At 42.7% G+C, this 27,560-nt stretch overlaps 1 protein-coding gene across 1 annotated transcript in view; it reads right to left on the bottom strand.

The window, feature by feature from the left end:
• Positions 1 to 27,560, bottom strand: part of LOC146854280 (zinc finger CCCH-type antiviral protein 1-like) — a 230,261-nt gene that overhangs the window by 15,992 nt on the left and 186,709 nt on the right. Inside the window, exons 8-10 of the mRNA XM_085652057.1 lie at positions 19,700 to 19,868; positions 19,238 to 19,355; positions 690 to 786 (exon numbers count right to left, since the gene is read on the bottom strand). Coding sequence (XP_085508183.1) covers positions 690 to 786; positions 19,238 to 19,355; positions 19,700 to 19,868 — 384 coding nt within the window. The remainder of the gene's footprint in view (positions 1 to 689; positions 787 to 19,237; positions 19,356 to 19,699; positions 19,869 to 27,560) is intronic.

Below are 27,560 nucleotides of genomic sequence, written 5' to 3'. Positions count from 1 at the left end.
GTCTTCCCGTCCGCTCGGGTCCCCCTCGCCATCGTAAAGTGGCGGTGGGGGGAAAGTCATGCGGGCGGTTGATTTTGGCGGGCGGATCGCCACTGCCATACGGGCGGTGGCGATCCGCCCGCTATCATAATGACCCCCTAAGTGTCAAGCAAAAACAGTATGCGCCATTTCTTATTACAAGAGCAACAAACATACGGCAACCTCTGTTTAGTTGATTTTCTAACAGGCAAGCAAAATAATTTGTGACGTGTATTGGTTCCATCTGTTTTTTACAAAAGTAAAAAGCTTATGCAATATGACCCCATGAGTCTACTAACTATATGCCAAACTGGATCCTTTGCTGGATAAGGCTACAACTGGAAGACAGCAGTGCAAAGACCAGATTCAATAGTTAGTCAATTTTGACTTCAGTGCAGTGTAAAATCAGGCTCTGAAGCTGGTGCACAGATAGACACTGGTTAGTCACCTGCCTCAGATATCTGAAGAAGGGGCCAGAAGAGAAGATGATAGCTCAATATTCCCCCTGTTTTCTTCTGCCTCCCTCTGGTGTCTTCAGACCTGAGGGAAGGTGGCTGAGGCTCTCATGCCATCAACCACTGCCTTCCCTGCCACCAGCAGTGAAACTATTAAGCATGAATTATTCATCCAATCATGTAAACTATCAATCATAATAACAATATAATACATACCTTGGCTTTAACTTATCTACATCCTCCTTGGACACAAATCTTGGTCTCCTGCGGACCTCCTTCTCTGTTCCGTAAATCAAATTCATCTGAATCATGTCTTTGAAACAGGAAAAAAAGAGTATATGATATAAGTCTGGTGCTAGAGAGATGAAAATAAATGCTTACACTGAAATCCCACAGTTTACACATCTGTTAAGCTTAGTATTCCTATTTCAAATTCTTATCTTTCAAAATAGTGTGCGCACACCACCACCCCCCATTGTACCTCCAATAATTGGTCCTTGCTAAAAAAAAAAAAGAGAAGTAAAAATAAAACATATGTATAGAAAAAAAAACAGCTCACAAGCACATTGTAATAAAAGTGCAAGCTCATCGTGGTATCCACCATCAATCACAAGACCAAGGGCCTGATTACGATGTCGGACAGACGGCCAATAAAGGTCTGTCAGGGGGTCTGTCCGACATCTGGTGCCGCGGTCTGGCTGCCGCATTATAGATGCGGGTGGTTGGAGGCAGCGGGCTGAGGGACCGACTGGCCATTCCCTACAGGTTCAAGGAGCCTGTTGGACCATTGGTCGGAGCATAATACTCTACAATAGGGACGGTGCCTGCTGAGACACCGCCGTAGGGATTACAATGCACCTTTCCAATGGCCTTTCCATGGGGATCTGACTGCCAAGGAAAGGCTGTCAGAAAAGGACTTTGGGGCGGCTGGACGCCCGTCGCCTGACATGTCTTACCTGCGGCTCTGGCGTTCTTTCAGTCGGTGGTGTTGTGACATGGGTTGGGTCCCTGCTTCCTCTTCTTTGTTTGAGGTGATGCTGTTTTTCAAGGGGGGTGCTGCCTTGGGCTTGCTGGTTTCTTCCCTTTGTTTGCAGTGGGCTGCGATTCTGGCGTTTCGGAGCTCTTGGGGCACTCTCTCGGATCCTGATGGGTTGCTTGGTCACCTTTTTGAGGGTTTGGGTTGTGTTCTTCCTACCCCTCGGCGGCTTTTCCCTCCTGGGATCTGTCTCTGGTCTTGGACGCTTTTGATGTTCCCTCCCTTTGAGCCCTTCCTTTCTGTGGCCCTGCGCCTTTTGTCCTTCTTGATCTTTTTGGTGGCCGTTTCCTCTGCTGGCCGCCTGGGTGGGCTGGGTGCTCTCTCTTCCTAACCCCCTTTTTGTCGGGTTTATGAGGAATGGATCGTTTTGAGTTCGGTGCTTTCCTTTCATCCTACGGTGGTTTCTCGGTTCCGCATGTGTCGGGCGTTGGTCCTTCCTCCCTTTTTGTTTTGGTTCCCCATCGTCGGAGTCTTGGGTGCGGCTGCACTCTTTGGATGTTTGGAGGGCTCTCCTGGTCAATTTGGAGCGGGTCGCTCCTTTCCGTCTCTCTGATTCGCTTTTTGTTGGCTGTGTGTCGGGGTTTGCGTCCTTCTACTCCTTCTTTGAGTCCTTGGGTTCGGTCTCTGATTTCTTTGGCGTGCAAGGTGGCGTGGTGCCTTTCTCCTTTGGGGGTTCAGGGTTGTTCCACTCGGTCCATGGCGGCGTTGTGTGCGGAGGTCCAAGGGGCTTCCATTTCTGTGTTTTGCCAGGCTACCGCCTGGGCTTCGCCGTTATCCTTTGCCTCTCGTTGTATGGTTTCTCTATAGTGGTTTTCCTTGTTCTCTGTGTTTTTTGATGTGCCTGTTTTTGCATACCTTCTTTGGTTGTCCTGTTTGGCTTTGTACATGGTAAACACACAAAAAAGAGAACTGGGGGTCAACGAAAGGAAATGCACAAAGAAAAACGAATGAGTTTACAAACAAAAATAATACCACATAGGCATTCAGATCAGAGCGTGGATTTCCATCAATCTAACTCTCAGAGCAGAGCATGAATAGGAATCAATTGAGCTCTAGTGATCAATATTATCATTTGGTCGTCCGCCACACTTGGGAGGTCTGTCCCTTGATCATAAGGACTGCCTCAATGGCAAGCTCAATTGCTCAACATGAATGCCAGGGGCGGGACCTCACATAAAGAGAGAGGAGGTATAGTAAAGTCGAAAGATGACGGAATCATGTGTAGTGCAGTGCAAAAAAAGTGTGTATCCGTGAGTGAATAAAAAGGTTATGTGGAGAGACAAACACCTCTGAATGATCCAGCCCTCCTCACACCTAGTAAAAAAACAGTGCGGGAAAAAACTCTAGCAGTAAGACAAAGTGACTGCTATATAATAGGTCGACATGTTTCAGCCATCAAGGGAAAATCCCCAAGGCTTTCTTCAGGACCTGTAAAGTCAAATCAAGCTACTGCATATACATCCACTCTATTCGCAATATAGTGTGAAAGGAATTAACAAAAAGTTGGAAAATCAATACAACCTCACTTTGTACTAATCTCTCAATCACCGGGTGCAATCGTCACCCGTCTTGACCAAGGATCAAACCTCACTTCCCTGGAGCCTGTCTCAGGAGTATGAGGCCCCGCTCTGTCCGTCGTTGCCTCCGGACTGTTCTGAGTCAGGGGGAGAGGCCTTGTACATCTCAATGCGTAAGGAATGGAAGCGAGGGAGGGACGAGGAGGTAATGTCTCAATTAATTACCGGTAATTGCATTGCTCTGAGTCCTACTCCCTCGCTTCCATTACTTACATCCCTCCCTCCCTCCCTGGTAGTCCAGGCCAACCTTTTGGTATGGTTTCAGTCTCTGTGGTATTACAGGAGGTTTGAGGGGGGTGGGGGCTACTTATAGTCCCCGCGTGATAAATTACGTGGTATGGGTGTCTGGTGAGGCAGGGATCGTAATGAGGGCCCAAGTGTTAACAAGAAGTATAACTTTTAAACCACCTCCTTTTTAGGTCTCGCCTGACGCAGCGCATGCGCTGATCTGTCGAGACTTTTTGAGAGGGCTCCAAAACGTGCTACCAGGCCAACCTAGAGCTACAGTGCATGTGCGCGAGTGCGCACGCCGCGCTTGACGCGATTACTTTCACTTTCGCGGCCCCACGCCCGCTTTGATGTTTGATCGCGATCACTTTTGTGGCCGCATGGCCGCTTGGCATAGCCAATAGGTCTCGCTTTTGGGACTTTATAAGTATTTAGTTATGCAACTGTTGCATGGCTAAACACTTATAAGGTCCCAAAGGCGAGACCTATTGGCTATGCCAATGCTTGTTACCTTTTTATTTAAACCTGCTTTTTGTGCTATTGTTGGTGTAGAGCTTCACTTATTCAATGCTTCCATTGCCGTTCCTAATGATTACAGTTGGGTCAAGAACAACTAACATACAAAAACAGAGCAACACCGATATAAACCATAATATGAGAATGATACTATAATATATTGAGTGTACAACTCCTTGGGTTCAGCCTAACGCAGAAGAAACTCACTAAGTGACTAACAACTAAAAAAAGAAATCAACTTGAGACTCCAGTTGTTGTCAAAGTTTATATATTTTTTCTATGGGGGATTTGCCTTGCACAAACCAGGGGCAGCAGGTGGAGCCACGAAAACCAACAAAAAGGAATGTATGCCTGGTGCAAGGTGAACGGACAAAGGAGAGGAAGCTGGACCGAGAGTCAGGTGAGAGGCATTTCAATGCAGAAGAGGCATGATGGAGTCACTGAAGGCATCTTTGTGATTTCCAAGCTTCCCTTTTCCGCTAGACAGAGAGGCTGGCTGCACAAGAGGGGTCATGGGGAGAAGCGCACAGAGGCAGAAGAAAAGACTGCACACGGGTCTTCCTCTACCCTTGTAAAAGGACCTGGAGGCTCTTGCAAATGGTCTAAATGGAAAATGAATATGGCTTCCGATGTTGAAACTGATTGCATTAAAAATTGTTGAGTCAGTATTTGTAAACACGTACACTCACCAGAATCTACAAAGTACTTGTTACAGGAAGCTCAGCCCAAGTCGTGTTTCAGTAACTGAGATTTGTGCAAATGCTAGAATTCTACAAACACGCAAGCACATTATTTTAACTCCTCCCATATCTTTGAAAATCCTGAATACCGAACCCTTGAGGCCAGCTCTGAGGACTTCTGCCAAGGAGAGCTGTATGACTACTGTCTTCAGCAGAACCCAGAGCCAGGTGGGAGAACAAATACATGTTTGTCAGTCTGTGGGTGCCTACCTTTAGTTGTCCCTCTTCCAGAAACACAGAGACACCTGCTCCTCACTGCTTTGCAGCAGGATTCCCAAGTACCTACGTAAGCCTTCCACTGAGGTTCTTGTGAGTGGTAATCTGGTGTCTCGAAAATTCTGCATTCAGTTTCCTGTTATCTGACTTCCTTTTGTCACCTTTACCCTCTCACTTATGTTACAATATATTTGATTTAGAAAAGGCTCATACCCTGACCTTCCTGGTACCTTTTTAACACCCTCATGTTATCGATTCCTTGCATTGTGGTATTGAGGTTAAATGACATCTGTTTTGTGATTGAGCCTCTTCCCAGATTCATTAAGTTATTTCTCCTACATGAAAACAAGCCCAGCCCAGAAGATCTTAACTACTTAAAAGCCCTGCAAATGAAAGATGCTTGAAGAACACAAGTGTAGAGGAACCATTATTGCTCCAAAGTGTTGCAGGAGTTTCTGGGCTCACCAACACAGGTTCAGTAAGTCCTACAACAGCACCCCCAAAAGCACAGAATGTAGGAAGTGACTGACAAAAAGCAGAGAATAACTCTGATGCAAATGAACTGAACACTTTTATTTACTCCATTGCAGAAATCAAAAAATGACATAATGGGGGATGCCACATTACAGATCAGGTAAACTGAGAGACTATGTAGAGTTAAAAATATTAAAATGATCAATATGTGGTGCTCATCGTCAGCTGTGGGGTCAGGTAAACATACAAAGGTTTCCAAGTCGAAACAAGTAAAAAAAGAGTCTTTCTCCAGATGGAAGACACCATGTAATTTATGCATCAGCTTGCGGCTATTCTAGATTTACTCGCTGTGCATTATACCACTTTCTCATGGTTGGACTCAGAAAAGCATCTGTTTACTAGCTAGCGACTACAGGACCAGGTCAGAGTGACTCATGGTGATTTCAAGCCGAAAAACCCAAGCACCAAACCTTCTTCCCAATGGATTGAATGCGAATGTAGAAAAGTCAAGCTGCTCAACTAGTATTACCAATAAGTAACTTGCTACATGTGCTGCATGAAAACATTATACAGTCACATACTATGTGAAAAGAAGACAGCAGGTAGGTTTGCCAACAACTTTATTGCGTTTGATGTCCTTCAACTCCCGGCAGCAACAGCCGCTAGTCCTGCACTCCACATTCTAGACAGGAACACCCACGAGCCCCCACGAACTCCCACTCTCAACAACATTCCAGATCCCAAAACACCCCCCTTCCTTCACAACACAGCAAAATGGAAGCAATAAATGACAATAATAAAAGTAGTGAGGACAAAAATATATACAGAAATAGCAAAACAAAAAATATAAACAAATAGTAATAAAATAGGCACATCTCACAGAATTGATACATAAAACCCATGAATAGACAAGAGTCTACTGCATGATGTAATCTTGAAACCTAGAGGGGGGAGCTTTCACTCTAGTAGAAACACTCCTCCCCGGCACACAACTAGAGTGAACACCTAACTTACTATTTACACCACCAGCCTTGGTTACGGGCAACAAGTGAACACCTATTCTCTCATTGACGTATCCAGCCTTGGATTCAGACCCACAGAAATTGCATACTTGTTCTATGCTTTACAGTTTTCCAACACCACGATGTGATCCTTCACCTCACACACTTTCATTGGTGCCGAAAAGCATGACTCGCCTTTCTGGATAAAACCCGCTTTCTTAACTCTTACCCAATCACCCACATTAACAGTAAGGGTACCAGCATTGCCAGTGCTAGTACCATATTTAGCTTGAACATCCACCACACTCATCAACTTTTCCTTATCATCACCTTTCCTGAACATCCAATCCTTATTCCTTTTGGAGCCTGCAACTCTACCCCTGAGCAGGGTGAACGGGGTCATGCCAGTGCTAATGTGCGGGGTACTTCTCACCGCCCACAACATGTCGATTATGGCCTCCTGCCACTGCAAACCAATAACCAAAGCCAGTTGCAAATGCTCCTTAATCACCCGGTTGAAGGGATCCACTAAGCCATTACTGCAGGGATGATAAAGAGAAGTGAGAATATGTTTAACTCCAATGTCCTTGAGAAAGTCTTGCATTTCTCTGGACACTAACTGAGTACCATTGTCAGACAACAGCTCCTCTGGAATGCCCTCTCTGAGAAACAAATCTTGAAAAAATTTGATGATTGACAAAGAATTGACATTATCCACAAACCTGACCACAGGCCACTTGACATGTAGTCAATGAGGACCAAAGCATACTTATGTGGTCTTCCAATCACCACAAAGGGACCCGGCACATCAAAAGCAAGCTTGCACCATGACGAGTTTTTCACTATGACAGGATCCACAGGAGAAGGATGAGTAACTTGTGACTTCTCGCTCAAAATACAAATGCAACAGTCACGAACATAGTGTTCGACATCCCTGTCCAATCCGGGCCACCAAAAATCCTCCCAGACCCTGCGTTTCATGAAATGTATTCCCAGATGTCCTTTGTGGGCTAAATCTAAGATCTTCTTCCGCATACACACAGGAACCACCAACAAACCACCTCTCCTTAAAACACCACCAACCACAGACAATTCCTCTCTGACCCTTTTGTAAGGAATCAACTCAGACAGACAGTCCCTGTTTTATTGGGCCACACTCCAGTCAAAACATCAATAACCATTCTGATCTCTACGTCACTTGACATGGCATGCAACCATTCTTGTTCAGAAAGTGCACCTCTCGCAGTGTTCTCCAGAGAACACACTGTACAAACCATTTCTATGTCATCAGATGCCCCCACACACTGACCTCCCGTAAGAGGTAACCTGGACAAACAGCTACATACTTTTTCGCACCTGCAACATATTCCAGGCGGTAATGCAACTCTTGCAGTCTGTATTTCCAGTTCGTATTAAGTGGAGTAGCCCTCCAACCTCCTTTAGTAGTGAAAAGATCAATCAAGGGTTTGTGGCCAGTTCTTAAAATAAATTCATTGCCCCACAACAAATTCTTGAAGTGTTGGACACCCCACCACAAGGCTAAAGCTTCCTTCTCAATGGTGGAATAAGTGCTTTCTGCACCCTTTAATGTTCTTGAAGTGAAAGCAATAGTTTCCTCACGACAGTCACCTCTTTTCTTCATAAGAACAGCACCTAAACCCTCATTGCTTGCACCCGTGGATATGATGCACCGGTCGTTCATATAAAATAGTTTGAGTGGGTGATCTTGAACAATTTCTTGTTTTATCAATTCAAAATCGTTGCAGCAATCATCATCCCTCACATACTTGACATTCCTCTTCAAAAGATTCCTCATAGACACTGTTTTACATGAAAAGTTGCTCACAAATTTGGCGTAGTATTCAAGCAACCCCAGAAAAGAGCAGAGCTGGCCCTTGTTCACAGGTGTGGGTGCATTTTAAATAGCCTCAATAATTTTCAATTTGGGTTCCACTCCCCTGTCAGAGATATGGTGACCAAGGTAGTCCACGCCCTCCTGAACAAACTTGCATTTGTCTCTTCTTAATGTCAGGCCACTAGACTTACCAGTAATTAAAACTTGCCAAACCCTGTCATCATGTTCCAACTCTGTTTTGCCATAAATCAGAATGTCGTCTTGGAAAAACACAACTCCTACAGTGTCCGTGAACAAATTGTTCATCAATCGCTGGAACACTGCAGAGGCCAATGCAAGACTGAATGGCATTTGTTTGTAGAGATAGGTCCCCTCGGGTGTAACAAATGACGTGAGGTGCCTTGAATCTTTACATAGTTCGATTTGATGGTAGGCAGAGGAAATGCCTAGGGAAGTGAAAAACTTTGGACCCTCCAAAGTAGCCAACATCTTGTTAATATTTGGTAGAGGTTGACGATCAACACAGAAGTTAGAGCTGAGATCTCTGAAGTCCACACACATCCTCAGGAATTTGTCGGACTTGCGTGCTAAAACAATGGGATCCAACCATTCAGAACCTTCAATGGGTTCAATTACACCCATAGCTCAAAACCGTTCTAGTTCATACTTGATTTCCTTCTGGAGACTTAGGGGTACTTTACGCACTTTGTGAGCTACAGCTTTAACTCCTTCCTTGAGCACAATGCGATGCTGAAATCCCTTTAATTTCTCAAGATCTCCATTGAACACTTCAGGATAATTTTGTATCCACTTGTTGCCTGCCACTTATGCAACCACACTCACACTGGTTAAACTAGGTGAAGGCATGCAATAAAAGTGACTGCACTGCTGGACACCACCGTGTCAGGATGATTGGCATCCAGTATGGTGCCAACCGCGCCCTTCACCCTAACAAATTTGTGCCTTCCTTCACCACATACACTGTTTCAGTAGCCAAATCCTCACCAAAAGCAAGGTTGGTGATAAACTTCCCAAGAACTTCTACTCTCTTACCACCATAAGCGAGAATTCTGATATTGGACTGCTGCAATTGGACGCTATCCAACCCCTCAAAATCCTTTGCATTGATGAGTGTGAAAGGGGAGTGGGAATCAGCTAGAAAGCCAATACACTTCCCAGTGACACTGACTTTACATGCAAGAGACTTCCTCTTTAGAGACCCTGCCATGGAAGATATTTCAACAACGCCTTCAGCATGTGAAGACGAAGAAGATAACATCAATAACTCATAACTCTCATCATCAGAGTCGAAAATATCTTCTGCAATGGTTTTTATCATTTGTGTAGGACTTTTCTTCAAGGCAACAGCTTTACACATTCTAGCAAAAGGACCCTTTTTGCCAAATGTGAAACATGTTTGGTTTAAGGCAAAACAAAACTTGGCATTCCCCAAATGTGATTTGCTTCCACAACGGAAGCATACAACTTCTCCTTGCTCGATTTTAACTTTGGTAGGATGTGTCATAGGACGCACAGAACTGGTGTTGGGCCCTTTCAAAGGTTTGAAAAAGGGCTTTACATTTAACGATTTAACCTCCCCATGTGAAGCAGTTCCACTCATTTCCTTCACGCAAAATTTAAAGTGTTCGATACTCCTAGCAAAGGAAAGAGCAGTCTCTAAATCAGGATCTTTAGAAGACAATAGTTTCTCTTGAATTTTCCTGTTACAAGTTCTTTCAATTAATTGATCCCGGATGATTTCATCCTTAAATTCTCTTTAGTTGCAGGTGACTGCTAGAGTCCTAAGAGCAGCCACAAAGTCATCAATGGACTCACCACGGATCTGAGCGCGTTGTAAAAACTTGTGACGCTGGAGTACAAATTCCTTTTGGGATTTAATCTTTTATCCAATGTTTTAACGATGGAAGCATAGTCATCAACTATCAGTGAATCCCCTTCATCACCACCACACATGTGGGTGCTTGCCAATTCCAAAGGTAACGTTTTTAAGATGTTTCTACCTTCAGAACCTAAATTATAAATTAACAAAGCTTTTTTTTTCTTGGAAGTAAAAGTGTCTCCATCAGTAGTCTCCAGATAGGCAACGAACGTGTCTTTCTATTGCTGCCAATGCAATGGAGGAGTACCAGCTGTTTGCGAAAAAGGCAGAGGTGCCAAAAGACGATCCATGGCCGTGCGTGGGTGAGTTGCTGCCCAATACACAATGCTCAAAATGACCTTTTCAGCACAAACTTAATACCGCATAAAATGAAAAATTAGCTTATGACAGCCCTACACAAGTCATGAACACATTAAAACCCACATGTGCACATACAAAAATGAGGCAGAAGAAAATGTTCCCTCTTGTATAAATACAGCTTCCTTTGTAATGCTGATGTCAGAAAGAAGGTATGTGCATCATAACGAAGGGAGTTAAGGAACAAAAGAGAAAAAAATGACCAGTCATTTGTGAGCATCACCGAGTGTGCGATTCAGATACAGATGAGGTACAAACTTCAAATGAGGTACTTGTGGTGTGCACATCACCAAATGCGCAACGTTGACCTGCATTCAACCTCCAAACAAGGTCATTGTGGTGTGTGCATCACCGGGTGCGCAACGTTGTACTGGATTCAACACACAGCTCCGTAATAGTCCAATCCAAAACAGCCGTTGGTACGTCAGACATCTGACGTGGATGCGTGCGTCTGATGTGGATGCAGCGCTTCACGCTGGCTGCGCAGGGAGCCGGAAACACTTAGTAGCAGAATTTGTCACACAGCTTGTGACGATAGCGATACTCCATGTCTAGGCAACGGTTAGTGCCTGCACACGCCACCGTAACTCCCCGAGGACGGCCAACTGCTTCAGAGACACCGGTAACACGTGCAGGTCAACGATTGAAGGAGACCAAATACAGTGCAGCTCAAAACCCCCAACAGCAATCAGAGTTAAACAAAGATAAGGTGCTCTGTGCCTTCAACATCAATCGAGATCCAGTGCGAACCAGGCAGCAGGATCCTCGAGACTGAGCGAAACTCCAGGACAGAAACGGCTCCAAGGCAATCCAGGGAGAACAGCGTGGCATAGCCACAAGCACTCCACAAACGAGGAAGCTGAAGGCACCAGATAACTCGTCACCACTGAAAAAAAGACAGCAGGTAGGTTTGCCAACAACTTTACTGTGATGTCCTCAACTCCGGCAGCAACTGCCGCTAGTCCACATTCTAGACAAGAACACCCACGAGCCCACACAATCTCCCACCCTCAACAACATTCCATATCCCAACACAATGTTGTCGTATTCTACCCCTACTTCCCCTGCATAAAAACAATTATTGTTCGGGACTGCTGGTCAAATTAGGGCAAAACTACAGCAGCTGCTTCTATCCTGGCCTACCAATAACCGAGATCAACCGGCTGCAGAGAGCTCAGAATGCCTCAGTGAGGCGTATTTCCGTCTGAGTAGGAGAGAGCGGGAAGGTCACTCCCTTGGTCACCGGTGTACAATATAATTTGTTTAGGGTTTGGCTGGTGCAGGATTGAAGATAGTAACAACCATGCCATGCAATATCCGTCCTATAACAAATACCTGCAATCTGATGGATGGAAGGATTGAATTAACCTCAGTCACTGGTAAAAACTAGGGCTGCATTCAAGTCCATCTTTTATCTGCCAGCATTCCACTCTGGACAGAGGCGACCTTGTGTATATCAGTACTGACCCTGCTCCAAACAGGAATAGACCATCCCAAATCAAATTAACAAGCGAGACCCCTTCCACAAGTGGATACAAGCAACTCTAGACTAGTTTCGGCCTATCTGAGCCTCTTCAGCTAGGCGCATCTAGAGACCTATGGCACAGTGAGCCTGGGACCCATGCCTTGGGCATACTGTTTGCAGTTAGGGCATCACTTAAACAAACAACAAGTTGACGAGTGAAATTATTAAATTATTCGGAAACACTGGTGATTGTTCGGGCCGTATTACGGTCTATGGGTGTTCTCTCCCACAATTCCACTATAGAACAAGGCACACCTTTTGTAAATCAGTAATGACCTTGCTCCTCAAGGAAAACATCACCCCCGGAACTACTAGGCAATGGACTGGGATATAGCCCAAGCAATTACCAGTGGCTCAAATTAATTCAAGCATTTGACCCATCGCCTTTTTGTGCTCCTTTGTGCAATGTCCTAAGTGCGATGAGTATGCCCTGTGGGTCCTGTGCTCACCATACTCCTGGAGCCAAGCTACACCCTACTGAAGAAACACAGATAGGCCGATATTGGACTGGGGTTGCCTGTGTTACAGTTCAGAGTGGACCTAGCCAGGCAGTTTGGTTGGATTGTTACTATTGGAGTAGGACCAAGGCTGGTTTGCATGTGAATGGGTCCTCTCTGAGGTGGTAATATGAACAAAAAATAATTTATAAACAAACGCACTCGGTTTGAACACATTTTAATAAAGTTTTGTTTGGGTTGACAAAGTTGCTGGTGGGTTGATCCTCCTGAGAGTGAGGATAAAAAATGAATCAATAGCGCTGTCATTCGTAAAGGGGCGTCCCCCAATAGCACTCGAAAATAATGTAAGCACATACAATAAAGTTCTTCTATGAATTTATTATTGAATGTAGTTGAATTAATTACATTTTTCATCATTCTGACTTTTGTTTGTCAATGAATTAAATCCATATTCACAAAAACGTAATTGAATTTATCTGTAAGTAGTCCCGATATATAATTGAACACAAATTCCATTTACTGTACAGTGACCCAATGCATTTTGGGCCGTAGCCCTTCCTCAGGGGACGTATATCTGTGAAAGTTAAAGAAGTGTTTGTATCAGTAAAGGCATGATTTGTGATGAAAAGTAATAATGTGCACTACAAAAAATGTGCATCTAAATAAAACACACATAGTGAATTTCTGATGTCAATGATGGTGCGCATAACTCCGTGTGACAATTAGCAATAAAAAAATATAGCGGTCACCAGAAAAAGTCATACCCGTGAGAATGCAGTGAACAAGAACCGAGAGAGCTTATACCATAAAAATAAGCCCAAGAGTAAAAGAAACCGATGTTTAGAAACCGCTTACTTTGTTCAATGCGATGTCGGTATACGCATGTTGCAGGAAAATTCTAAAAGAATAATAAACAGGTGTAAGAGCCCGAAAGATCTGTTCAAATGAATAGCAAAAATAAACAATCCCGGACGTGTCTTACCTAAGGATTATGGAAAGTCTTGTGCGCAACATGAACATACTCTACTTCCGGGTAGTGCGTGCGTAGATAGACGGTGACGTATTTAAATTAAGGTGAGACGTCATGTGATTTCTTTAAAAAACGAAGTGAATGAAAATGATAAATACGGTGTTTTTCGAAGATAACGTAAACCAAAATCGTACAGATAAAAATAAAGATAAAGGTAAAAATAAAGAAAAAGCGAAAGACACTTTATGTGTATCACGTATAAATTATGCGAGTCACGTGATTGTAAATATAGGAAGGAAAATGTGAGCAGGCGTCGCATGGTGAAACGTTAAAAAGTATCACAAATGATGTGTTTATACAGCAGCCATAAATTAAATTTAAAAAATTTGAAAAGTGTGCAATAATCTCTGAAAGTATCGGTGAATATACCGGTAATCCATTTGATTATGACAGCACATTTGTATATCACGGGTCACATGATTAATAGAAACGAAAGAGTTTGTAGTTCGTGAGAACGTTTCGAGTCCCGTGGTTAAATGAAAAAGAAAAATGACTAAACTTGTCTGAAGATTCCTTACACCGATAAAATGAAAATCATTGTGGAAAAAAGGTCCTGATCTGTGTGTGTTGCTTAAAAATGATGTGTGTTACTAATATCAAATTGAAAAAATGATAATGAAAAAGTGTGAAAAAAGTGCAAGTGAGAAACTTGTGAAAAGTGTCAAAAGGTGCGTAATTGAAACAAATAATCGCTTTGCAAACACTGAACATATGTAAATGACACATGAAAATGGATATGCAACATAAAACATATTATAATAAAATTATTTGTTGAATCTCAGAGAAAGCAACTAAATTCAAGTTTTTCATTTAATCCGTTGGGATTGGTGGTGTTCAAACGGTAAATCCAAAACGTTTCTCTCTGTAGGAGAAATTTTGTAAGGTCCCAGGCATGGGTGTAATTTGTTCAAGGACACAGAACCGTAATTGGCTGACATGGTGTTTGAATTCGTTGAAATGGACTGCCACTGGTGATTTTAAATTTTTGGTGCGAATGTTTGACTTATGTTCATTGATACGGATTCTTGGTTTTCTTTTGGTTTTACCGATGTATGCCAGTCCACATGGGCATTTCAAGAAATATATAACATTTTCACAATTGCAATTGGCAATTACCTTTAGTTTGATGGGAACTCCTGTATGTGGGTGTCGAATAGTGTCCCCTTTGATGATGGCGTTACAATTTCCACAGTTGTAACATGGTACTGTACCTGCAGATTTGATAGGTTCGCGTGTGAAAGCCTTGAGTATTTGTTGTATGTTACGGGTGCGTTGGTAAGCAAACCTTGGATTTGAATCAAAGATGCCATTGAAATCAATTTCAGATTTTAACATAGGCCAATAGTTTAATATGATTTTTTTGATGCGGAAGCTCTCAGTAGAGTATTTGGACACAAATACTAATCTTTTAGTGTCACTGTCTTTACTTTTGGATTTTAGAAGGTCTTCTCTGGATCTTGTTTGTACTTTGATTTGTGCTTCTTCGATTGTATTCAAAGGGTATCCTCTGTCCAAAAACTTTTGCATGCATGCTTTTGCACTGATTTCATATATTTCCTTGGTTGATGATATTCTTCGAAGTCGGAGTAATTGTGAATATGGCAAATGTTTTTTAAGGGAAGGTTGGTGGAATGATTGAAAGTAGAGTAGGTTTCAATCCATTGGTTTGGTGTAAACCTCAGTTGTCAATTCTGTATTTTGAATTTTAATTGAGGTGTCCAAAAAGGTGATTTGTTCAGAGCTGATAGATGCTGTAAATTCTATTCTATCATCCACTTTGTTTAAATCTTCAATTGCTTTCAATAGAGTCTCCTCAGGGCCGTTCCATAGAACGAAAATGTCATCGATATATCTTTTGTATGTTATAAGATGTTTTGACCATGTTTCTTGATTCAATATATTATCCAATTCAAAACGATACATAAACAAATTTGCATATGTAGGTGCGGCACAATTGCCCATTGAAGTGCCCGATGATTAAATATAAAACTTGTCTTGCCACTTGAAGTGGGAATGGTACGAAGTAAAATGTAAAAGTTCCATAAAAAAAATGTTTAATGAATGGTCTTTGTTGCTGTGGATAAGAAATTATTCTACTGCTGAGATTCCCAGGTTGTGAGGAATGGAGGTATATAATGATTTGACGTCAATTGTGCATAAAAGGGTATGCTCTGTAATTTGAGTTTTGATGTGTTCCAATAAGTTGAGGAAATCTGTAGTGTCCTTGATGTATGTTGTCATGTTTTGCACTAATGGCTGTAGGTGCCTGTCCAAGTATTTGCCTATCGGTTCATGAAGAGAGTTCACGGTTGATACAATTGGTCGAAAAGGTGGTAACGTAGCATGCTTATGTATTTTTGGGATCATATACAAGTAGAGAATTGCTGGATTCTTTTTGTAGAGATACTCCTTGTCCTCTCTTGTGATGGTGCCATTCTCAAAATATGAGTTGAGGATGTTCATAAGAATCTTTAAAAATTAGTTTGTAGGATTGATGTCAATAGGTCAATAGGTGTATATGTGTTGATGTCCCCAACATGTTCATTGACTCTTTGTAGGTAGTAACTGGTATCTAATATGACCATTGCACCACCTTTGTCCACCTGACAAATGGTGATATCGGTGTTAGATGCTAGTTGTGCTAAAGCTTGTCTTTCTTTCATAGTGATGTTGGTAGATTTAGATTTGCTATGTTTGTAAATGCCTTGTATTTCCTTCTTTATTATGGTTTCAAACGCATCAATAACTTTATGACTTACGGGTGGTAAATAGGAGCTTTTGCTGGTAAGTCCCAATAAGGTGTTGGTTTTTGGTAAACTCTGTTCTTGGACAACGTTATTGAAGAAGTTCTTAAGACGAATCATTCTCATGAATTTGAATAAGCTGATTTCTGTGTCGAGATGGTTAGAATGATGGGTGGGCATGAATGAACTTCCCTTTTGTAAAGTGTCCATCTGGAATTTAGAGAGGTGATATTTAGAAATGTTAATTACAAGACCCGTTGACTCCTGGTTCCTTTGGCTACTGGTTGTTTGGTGCCTGTTGAGTCTCCCCCTGCCTCGTCTGATGGTCTTTGGCCTTTCTCTAAAAAAGGTCGTTTGTCTGTTGATACGCTGGAAGATGATGGTACATTTCCCTCTTGTGTCATGTCTGTGCTTCTGGTGCTGGATTCTTGAATGTTTGGTTGTGATTTGGAAGTGAATCTCTGTCTACTGTATTGAGTATCATCTGATGATGAAGCGTCTGTATCTGAGAAACGGCCATGTCCAGGTTTTTGTTGTTGTCTTCTCTGGGCGTAAATGTCTGCCCAATTATAAACCTCTCCGAGTTTGTAATCCGTAGTATCTCGACGGAATTTTCTAAGTTTTTCTCTCGTTAATTTCCTTAGTGTATGTATCTAATTTTTGATTGAGATCGTCTAATGTTTTATCCATTTCTTCCTTGGATAGTGAATTGCCCAATTCTTGTTGAAGTTGTGTAATTTATTTATTGAGGTCATCCAATACTTTTGCCAATTCTTCTACAATAAGTAAAATTAAATCAAGTGAACACTTGTTTAGAATGGCTTGCCATTTTTCTGTGAATTGTTTGTTGTTTTTGCATAATGTCGATTTCAAAGAAATGCGCAATCCCCTGGGTATTCTTTGTACTTTATGATATTTGATGAGTGTGCTGGCATGCAGACGTTGGTTGATAGCTTTCTTTGAGATATACAACAATTGTTTTATATTTGATTGAATGGATCCGGTGCCTTGGCTGATAGTTGCTGTATCATCAATTAAAGAATAAATTCTGTTGGTTTCATCTAATGTAAATGCAAATGTATCCGCTCTTTGATCGGTACTTCTGGCAATGTCATCATGAGACGTCATGTTGGTGCGTTGGTTATGCCTCTCAGATGGTAATATGAACAAAAAATAAATTATAAACAAACGCACTCGATTTTAACAAATTTCAATAAAGTTTCATTTGGGATGACAAAGGTGCTGGTGGGTTGATCCTCCTGAGAGTGAGGATAAAAAATTAATCAATAGCGCTGTCCTTCGTAAAGGGGCGTCCCCCAATAGCACTCGAAAATAATGTAAGCACATACAATAAAGTTCTTCTGTGAATTTATTATTGAATGTAGTTTAATTAATTCAATTTTTCATCATTCTGACTTTTGTTTGTCAATGAATTAAATCCATATTCACAAAAACGTAATTGAATTTATCTGTAAGTACAAACACTTATTTAACTTTCACAGATATACGGCCCCTGAGGAAGGGCTACGGCCCGAAATGCACTGGGTCACTGTACAGTAAATGGAATTTGTGTTCAATTATATATCTGGACTACTTACAGATAAATTCAATTACGTTTTTGTGAATATGGATTTAATTCATTGACAAACAAAAGTAAGAATGATGAAAAACTGAATTAATTCAACTACATTCAATAATAAATTCATAGAAGAACTTTATTGTATGTGCCTACATTATTTTTGAGTGCTATTTTGGGACGCCCCTTTACGAAGGACAGCGCTATTGATTCCTCTCTGAGGTGGCCTATTGCCAGCTTTCTAGTCCTAAGGCTTTCATCCAATCTCACCACCTTTAGAAAGTCAGTAAAAAACACCTTTCTTAAGACCTGATCCAACAAGCCATCGGGTGGTGTATGGGTTTCCCATGCTCGGACAGATAGACTGATGTCAAAGCAATATTTGTTGTCCAGAATGTGTAGAGGCCTATGACATTGTAGTGTTAGCAGAAGCTTTTTGAGGTCTCCTCCTCTTAACTGTATGTGCATAATGACTCCAAAATCACATTTAAAATTGTAAAGTGGTTTGTTTTGCTACTCTGATTCTCTTTTGAATAGTGAGTGATACCTGCTAACGTTTTACATGAAAGATATCTAATTAGTCTAATCCTCTGCAACTTCCTACACTGTGTGTCTCTAAGAATAATACAACTTTATGGTGACAAATTTAAGCCAAAATAGTTATGTGCTCTTAGTAGGCATGCTCAAAGTTAGAGTAATTCAATGGGGTTTCTGGACCCTATGTACCAACAGATATGATAATGAAAAAAAGCAGCGAGTTGAGGTACTTTTCATCTCACAGCCTGGTGTGTGGTTGGATGAACTTCTTAAATGGAGTATAGTAAATAAAGTTATGTGACCAATGGAATGAATGAAGTGCACGGAGCCCAGCTTCTCATTTTATGGTGAAAGCGGTAGACCTGGGCCTAATGGATGTGAAACAGCTTGTGTTTGGCTTGAAGAGGTCTCTGTAACCTTGCGTGAGTTGGATGGGCTCCAAAGTTAAGACAGAGCAGATAAAGATATCTTAGAGGCCACTACTGCCCTGTCCCACAACAGTACTGACAAAAGACTGCAGTCCGGCTTCACAACCAGAGCAGCCACTGAAATGTTTCTCCTACAAGGTAAGAAGGTGTGCGAACTATGGCCCAGATTCAGAGTTTGGAGGATTGGATACTCCCTTACAAACCTGACATATGAAGTCTGTCGTATTACAAGTGCATTATATACGATGGCACTTGCATTAGGTGGATGGGATATTTGTGACAAAGTATCCATCCGCCAAACTCTAAATCAGGCCCTATGTCTGGGCCTCGGAACACACCTATGCACTGCTGCAGCCAAAGACTACAAGTATATTTTCTGTGTGAGAGGGGAGAGGGCGGAGGAATGTAGACCTCTAAGGTTACAGTCAGGTGGGAGGTTGAGGGAAGACGCAAGTCCCTGTAGAATCAAAGCACAAATACTACCTGCTGCATCAGACATTCTTTAAAACATACCACACATGTGTCAGCATAAGACAAGTATTGATATGCAATGGATGCCACAGTACCTTTAAAGTTGATCTGGTACCGCTGAGATCCAGCCTTAAATGGGACTACTGCTTTCTTATCTGCGAGGTAGATTGTTTCCAGATCTGCTGATGCAATTGTAGCTTTTTCCTTTCCACCCTACAGAATCAAGAGGATAAATAAGTCAGTAAAACTTACATTTGGAGAATACAAGTATGCAGATGTATGAACATTAATTGACAGGCCCCTATGTTTTAAACATGATTGTGAAGTGTGTTGTCCATTGTTTTGCCAAAAGACAACTTAACTACATCTGCTAAAAGTACAACATATTTCCTGCCACTGCTTGTAAATCAGTCCTGCAACCTGATTTAGCTGAACGGAATGGTCTTCATTCCAACCCCTTTGTGCAGGAAAGGAGGAACCTTTCTTTTCTACATCATCTCCTTTTCACGCAGTACAGCTTCACCTCCCATCCATCTTCATCTTCGTAGGACACTCACATGCTGTCCATACTCAATCCACTTTCCACGTTCATTCTTCCAGTGCCAGACCCACGCTGTTGTCATCTGGTGGTCAGGAGGTTGGGTCACAGAAGATGCTGTAGAGAGCCGTCGAACTTGATGATAGGAAGAAATCATTCTCTCAAAATTTACATCATGACGTCCTGAACTATATGAGAAAGAAAAAAGAAGAACATGTGACATGCTATGCATATGGACTATGGGTCAAATTTAGAGATGTATTCACAGACATTTACATTACAGCTCTGTGATTGATTATTTTAGCCTACTTTAAATTAGGTCAAAGACTGTTTACATAGCAGCAGGCTGGCAACTAACACCTCAGCAGCTCATCCAAGAAACCGATCACTTAGCCTGAGCAGCACCAGCTCAATAGAGCAAGCTCATGATCAGTCCTGCTGCCACCCTGGAACAACATCTCAGACCTTCACACAAAGTGGCCAGATGACTCACGGGCTCCAATTAGGGGTACTTTCCCTGTCGTGTACTTCCTAAAAATACATAGGAACGAATACTTTCTGGCAACTATCGAACATGACAACCCTTGATCCTTCAGGGATTGTGGAAACAGTACCGTACTTTTCGCTCAGTCAATTGTGCTCACTCAGTCTCAAAGAGCTACACAGAATAAATGATGGGGACGCTTTCTGTAAGCATTTATTGAACCAGTGTCATTCTAGTATAAAACATGTTTGCTGCAAAGAATCATTAGCCAGAAGCAAATATATAAGGTTACGATACCAACAGAGTAAATGCCGGTTAGAATTCTACCATGGTGCTTAACCAGTGAATATATGCAGACATATAAACATAACAGTAATCAAGCGTACTCCTACGATGCAAACCCTACCTAAGAGTACCTAACATGTATGTGGGTGTAAAGTCAACAATCCCCTAGGAAAGAGGCAACCCTATTACCTGATGGGAGAGAATGAAGGACTATGTCTTGGTCTCAAGTTGGACACTCAGTAAGGGATGTCAGACAATTGGCTGCTGGAGCTTCTGCAGGCTGGGACCTCAGTGTCTGTGTCAGTGTGGGAGCGTCTTCTCTGTCTATCTAGTGAAGGTATTGTTCTTTTATACCATAAAGATAGCCTCAGTGTTCCTACCACAATCGATATGTTGTGCGTACGACTATGTAAAATGAACCTAAATCAATATCTGAGATTATGCAAAGTAGTTCTATCGCCCTAGGATGAAAATGACCATGACTTTTATACAAGTATGTTAATCCTGTCATAAGTTGGCAGGGTATGCTCAGACGTGAGTCCCTTGCTCACTTTGCCACTGGATTCAAGCAAGCCTGGCTGAAGACGGCTGAAATGCCAGAAACCGGTCCTAGGAAGCTTGTTTCCGGTCCAGAGAAGACATGGCTTGGCAGTTCGGGCTGGACTGTTCCCATGAGGCACAGGGTCAGACTATTTGCATATGGCCATGTCTGAACTGGGGTGGCAGAGTGGGCTAAAGAACGGTGATGGATTAAACCCAGATCAGTTGACTGGGGGTGAGTGCTTGCAATGTTCAACACTCTGTCCATCATTTCCTTTGGTTGTTGCTTTGTTCGCCATAAGTTGGCAGGGTATGCTCAGACGTGAGTCCCTTGCTCACTTTGCCACTGGATTCAAGCAAGCCTGGCTGAAGACGGCTGAAATGCCAGAAACCGGTCCTAGGAAGCTTGTTTCCGGTCCAGAGAAGACATGGCTTGGCAGTTCGGGCTGGACTGTTCCCATGAGGCACAGGGTCAGACTATTTGCATATGGCCATGTCTGAACTGGGGTGGCAGAGTGGGCTAAAGAACGGTGATGGATTAAACCCAGATCAGTTGACTGGGGGTGAGTGCTTGCAATGTTCAACACTCCGTCCATCATTTCCTTTGGTTGTTGCTTTGTTCGCCATAAGTTGGCAGGGTATGCTCAGACGTGAGTCCCTTGCTCACTTTGCCACTGGATTCAAGCAAGCCTGGCTGAAGACGGCTGAAATGCCAGAAACCGGTCCTAGGAAGCTTGTTTCCGGTCCAGAGAAGACATGGCTTGGCAGTTCGGGCTGGACTGTTCCCATGAGGCACAGGGTCAGACTATTTGCATATGGCCATGTCTGAACTGGGGTGGCAGAGTGGGCTAAAGAACGGTGATGGATTAAACCCAGATCAGTTGACTGGGGGTGAGTGCTTGCAATGTTCAACACTCCGTCCATCATTTCCTTTGGTTGTTGCTTTGTTCGCCATAAGTTGGCAGGGTATGCTCAGACGTGAGTCCCTTGCTCACTTTGCCACTGGATTCAAGCAAGCCTGGCTGAAGACGGCTGAAATGCCAGAAACCGGTCCTAGGAAGCTTGTTTCCGGTCCAGAGAAGACATGGCTTGGCAGTTCGGGCTGGACTGTTCCCATGAGGCACAGGGTCAGACTATTTGCATATGGCCATGTCTGAACTGGGGTGGCAGAGTGGGCTAAAGAACGGTGATGGATTAAATCCAGATCAGTTGACTGGGGGTGAGTGCTTGCAATGTTCAACACTCCGTCCATCATTTCCTTTGGTTGTTGCTTTATCCTGTCATGTCAAGCATAATTAATGAGGCTAGTTTCAAGGAAAACAACCGTCATTTATTCAGCACATAACTGGGTAAAAGGTCTGTGCTAGAACCGCTATATAAAACAAGGTAGGACAAATGTAGGTGAAAGGTCGTTTCCTACTTAGGTTGGGGTACATAACACCCACTCCTCATCCGAAGGTCGATAAGGTCAACTAGTGCTAAAATATGCCTGTTTGAAAGTATAAAAATATTGTCATAAAACCAGTGTCTGAAAACATGTAATAACATGATATATGTAAAAACTATACGTCCACTAAAAAGTCAATATATAACTAGACTAACTGAACACATTGAAAGCCATGGTGCTCAGAGAGAGCAGAAAATTAAAACAAAACAATGTTTTTCATTCCAATTTGGTTTTGTTTTGAAAAAAGGCCGAATTGTTCCCATCACACAGAGAGCCAAATGTTTATGTGTCATGTGTCGGAGACGCAACATCACTGTCACTTGCATTCGCAGACAATGGTCCCTGTAACACCTCTGGTATCAGGTCAATGGAGCAAAGGTGATTCTCTCCAGTTCCCGCAGCAGCCGCTGAGGAAATACTCAAAACCAGTGAGCCTATCGTAGAGCCATTGTCCGTTCTGACAGGAGCTGAAGCATCCCGTGGAGGCTCTAGGAATGCCGTCATCAACATGGGAATACACCAAGGACACTGATAGAAGTGGGCCTTTAAGGGGTCCAGTAGTACGTCTATGTCCAGCGACGCAACCAATGGAAGGGTCAGACACATGTCCAACACACATTTGTATCTACAGAATAGGCAGTGGAGCACAGGCAAGATGCAGTCAACCCAGATTGGTCTGAATGATAGGCAACAATGCTGGCTTAGCTCCTGAAGCTGAGAGGTGCCTAGATGGAGTACCATGCATTTACAACAACATTGCACCAGCAGTGCTTTTTCCATGTCTCGATGAACTGGGCAGTCTATTGCGCAACAGGAAAATTAAAACCAAGATACCCCATAAAAGTAGTGGGACCAGCAGAAGCCCTCCAAAAACGCTTCCCAATTTGGGGTGTATGAATGCTGGAAAAACTGTGAAGATTGTCTGAAAGGTGCTCAATAGTCCAGACCCTAAACGTTTAAATAGGTGCAAAATCCCCCTCGTATCAGACATGTCAAAGATACGATGAAACATTTCCCCTAAATGGAGCGGGAAGTTCGTACGGACTAGTGCCTGTTTCTCAGATGAAGACCTTGCAACTTGGAGAACAAAAGTATCTCAGACTGAGGTTAAGGCCATATCCTTCTGAAAAAGCATGCCTCTCAGTCTGCTCAGAGAATCAAACCGTATAAAGGAAACATTCAATGAAGGCCATAGTGTTGTCTCTCTTACTGTGTGGGTTCATGGAAACAATACTTGCATACAACAAGTAACCCTGGAACGTACTGTGACTAGATACGTGATGCCTGATACCATCCCAAAACAGCCTTGATCATTTAGCATCAAATAGCTCCCATTCGAGAGCAACTTGAACACTGGATGAATCACGGCAGCTGGGGAACCCTTCAAGTGACAGGATAAGTTAGCACTCAAAGCATTACAGGCTCTGTGGAGTGAAAAGACCTTACAAACTAGAGACCCACTTAAAGCATTTTCACAGTTTGAACCGCTAAGAAAACTTTCAGTGTCCCTATTCCTACATCTAAATCTGTATGGTAATTCCCAGTACTCGTGTATGTATTCTTCTACTAGCACTCCATACCTGCCTAGCTGGTGATACTGGAGATAGTATTGAAATTGGAAAGTCGTGACAAGCATTGTAATATAGCCATGGATTAACCATTCTGTGGAAGATGACTCAGCCAGGGTGAAAGGTAATTGGTCCAATTTTTAAATGTGCAACATAGTATGTATTGCATCTCTTCGTGCTATCACCATCTGTCTTTCTGTTAGATTGTATGCAGAAAACAGAGTTGTGCTGTTAATGTAACGCCAGGGCACGTGGCCAGAACGCAATGATTGTAGCGTCCAGCTCAATATAATGGATCGCAATTGCGATTGTCCGTGTTGTAAAATAGACAAATCCTGTTCCATTATATATATTGCAGAAGATACAATGTTCCCCAATTAATAAATCCGAGCTGATAGTGAGGTCATACCATTGTCCACCACTGCCAAAGCCTTTTCTAGGTTAACCTATCAATCTCACGTAGTCTCTCAGCGGCCTCCTGTTGAGAGATTTTTCACAGCTCGTTGTAAATATCATATAAGAAGCACTTTTGGCTTGGCTTCTGGGGACCTAACAAAATCCTTAAGATCCATGTCAATTGAGGGAAGAGATAAGTGTTGCTCCACTTGCGACAGTGTCAAGGTCTTTAGCGAATCTAGGCATAACTTCCTAACACTGTATGATGTCACCACTCCATTTGTTCCAACTGTACATAGCGCTAGTCAGGCCTATGGATACTAAACCCTTTTGGTGGTACCCCTGAATCTATCTTGACTGACACCTATTTGTTTCAATAGGTGCAAGCTTATAATAATAAAAGGTCGGGTCTTAAGTGTTAAACTCAGAAAAATAAGCAAACTTCTGTGCAAATGTGGTTGAACTACCTTTCAGCGGTGTTGGGCAATGTTAGCGAAAACATTACATGGCATACTTGCTTTGTGCAAAAAATGGTGACCATAGTGTTGGTAACAAAACATGGTATCAAAATTAGTTGTATCATCATACAATTCATAATTTGAAAATGCAGCAGATTGTTCTAAATCAGACAGCATAGTATATACAGTTTCAATGTTCCAATCATCAGAGAGAGTACTAGAGGTGATGATATCACTAAGAGAAATTTTAAATAAGTGTGGTATTTTTAAAAGTTCAGTAGGATCATATACGTCATAGGAAACTCTTTCCCATACTATTCCTTCAGGAACTGGAACTGCTGTATTGTTCACTAAGGACAGGTCGCTCTTTTCATGGTGTGATGATTCATGTGGTTTCAGGACCAAGTTCACATATTGTACTGCAGAGCATTCAGGGAGATAATGTCCATTCAGGAGCAAGAAAAAGACAGTCACTATACCAATCCAAAGGACTAGGAAGAGTAGACCAATAGCAATTCAGAGCTGTAGCTGGGGAAAGACTAAGTCATTTTCAGCCAAAGGTAAAAGTTACAAATTCGTTGTTTGTGGGAAACAGGTGGTAGCGGTAACTCGGGTTCACTTGGATCCAATGAGAAATTGTCAAAATCGATGAAGTAGCCAGACATGGTTCAATCTATCTCTAGTAGCTCAGCAGGTTTTGTGGAACTGTGAGATGCCTCCGTTTGAGACATATTCACATAGATGTCGGTGTTAAGCCAAATTGAGATTTATGTTTTATTTGTAGTCTGATGGTGTTCAATTTCAACAGGTACAGGTTGCATTCAATCGAAGGCAACTCCTTCACTTCGTGGAGTAGAATATTCAAATGTAATTAATCTTTCCATCTGAACTTCCTGTATGGTAGCGAGAGGAGATCTGATGCTACCCAGGAGCCCGCGTGGCCTAATATTGAGTATCGGCCACATAGTGTGGTTTGATCAGAACAATTGATACAAATCTTTGCAGCCGGCCAGAGGCGTAAGAAGTACTGTTCTTGTTCCTTCGACAGCCAGGACAGGTACAGGCGCTCTGTAGGATGGCCTAAATTCTTTTTTGTCCACAATCTTTTATCAGACCAGATCCCCAATCTTTGGGATCCAGGCAGGTCTTGCCAGAACAGCTTTCACTTCTACAGTGGCATGTGTTTTACTTGGATGTTGCTTTGTAATGCCTGGAATTCATTGACTTCCTGTAAAACAGCCAAACGATCATTGATGTCAAATGGTTTTTCATCCGCCACTGTGCTGCCAGAGTCGAGATCAGGTACCCACATTCTTATCCCAGACAGGACTTCATATGGAGTATGGCCCCCCTATGGAACTTCTTGGCATGTTGTTAAGTGCCCCCTGGACCCCATATAGGTGATTGACCCCACTGCCACCCACGCCTAATACCATAGCTGTTAAGGATTGCCTTAAGTCCTGGTTCTTCCTCTCCACAATCGAATTTCCCTCGGGATGATATGGGGAGGAGTACCACAATGCTACACCCAAACTTCCCATGGCTTCTTTGTAAGCTTGAGAGCTAAACGCAGGGCCACGGTCGGAGTGTAAAGTGCCAATTGTGTATGTCCCTATGAAGACTCGAAAATCCTTAATAAAAGTTTGGGCATCAGCTGAGCTCTGTGGCCAAACCCACAGGAATCTAAAGCATGAATCCACTGCCACCAAGATGTACTTGTAAGCCCCATCAGATTGTAAGGGGCCGCAGTTACCTAAATAGACACATGAGAGAGGTCTGTCTGATATCAGTAATGGTGTTTGAGGTGGACGTGCTATGGTGGAACCCTTTATTTGCTGACAGATGTCGCTCTCAAGGACATAACCCATGGTCTGTTTAGTGAAACCTGGCCACCAATAACTCTGCTCTAGGAGTGAGATAGTCGAAGTGATGCCTGCGTGTGCTGAACCCAGACCCTCCTGTGCAGCTAGAATCAATCCTAATCTGCAATCCATGATTGGTATTACTCTATACCCCACTCCTGGAATTTGAGCATATGGAATGTTTTGCGCATTTAACTTGTAGGAGTACTTGAGTAGAAATCCTTTTGGTAAGGCTGAGTTTTTCTGCGTAGTAGCGTTCACAGCTATCATTATCTGTTCATCTATTCTCATGTCAGAACAAATGATTGCAGCAACAGCAGCCATTCACACTGTCGCCTTGGCAGCTTCATCAGCCAATGAATTCCCTTCAACGTGCATGCCAAACACTGATGACTCAATGTGTGAATTACAAGACTGTTTTCAGCTCTGCCAACTTGTTCCCAAAGTAGCTTGTGCTTTATTGTGCAACCTTTGGAATCTCTAAACCCATTTTGTCCCCAATAGTGAAGATATTCATTGTATGACTGGGCACAATACAACGAATCGCACACAATGAATGTGGGGAATTCCCAATCCGTATTTTTTTATTCCAGTATCAGGGCTTTTAGTTCTGCCAGCTGTGCCATACAATCTCCTAGAGACTGCCTTTGTGTATTGCTAGGACGGAACTTGCCATCCCACACAGGTTCCATCACAATCGGACATGCTGCGCTGTATTGCTGTTTACTTCCTACGGCAGGCTGGGCAGATCCGTCAATGTAAATTATGTATTCATACTGATCAAGAAGTATTATTTCATTCGGGAGAGGATATTCTTGTTCGTACTGCAGAAATGCTTGT

Source organism: Triturus cristatus, chromosome 4_1, assembly GCF_964204655.1.
Source record: "Triturus cristatus chromosome 4_1, aTriCri1.1, whole genome shotgun sequence".
Taxonomy (NCBI): Eukaryota; Metazoa; Chordata; class Amphibia; order Caudata; family Salamandridae; genus Triturus; species Triturus cristatus.
This window is presented reverse-complemented; position numbering and strand designations above follow the sequence as displayed.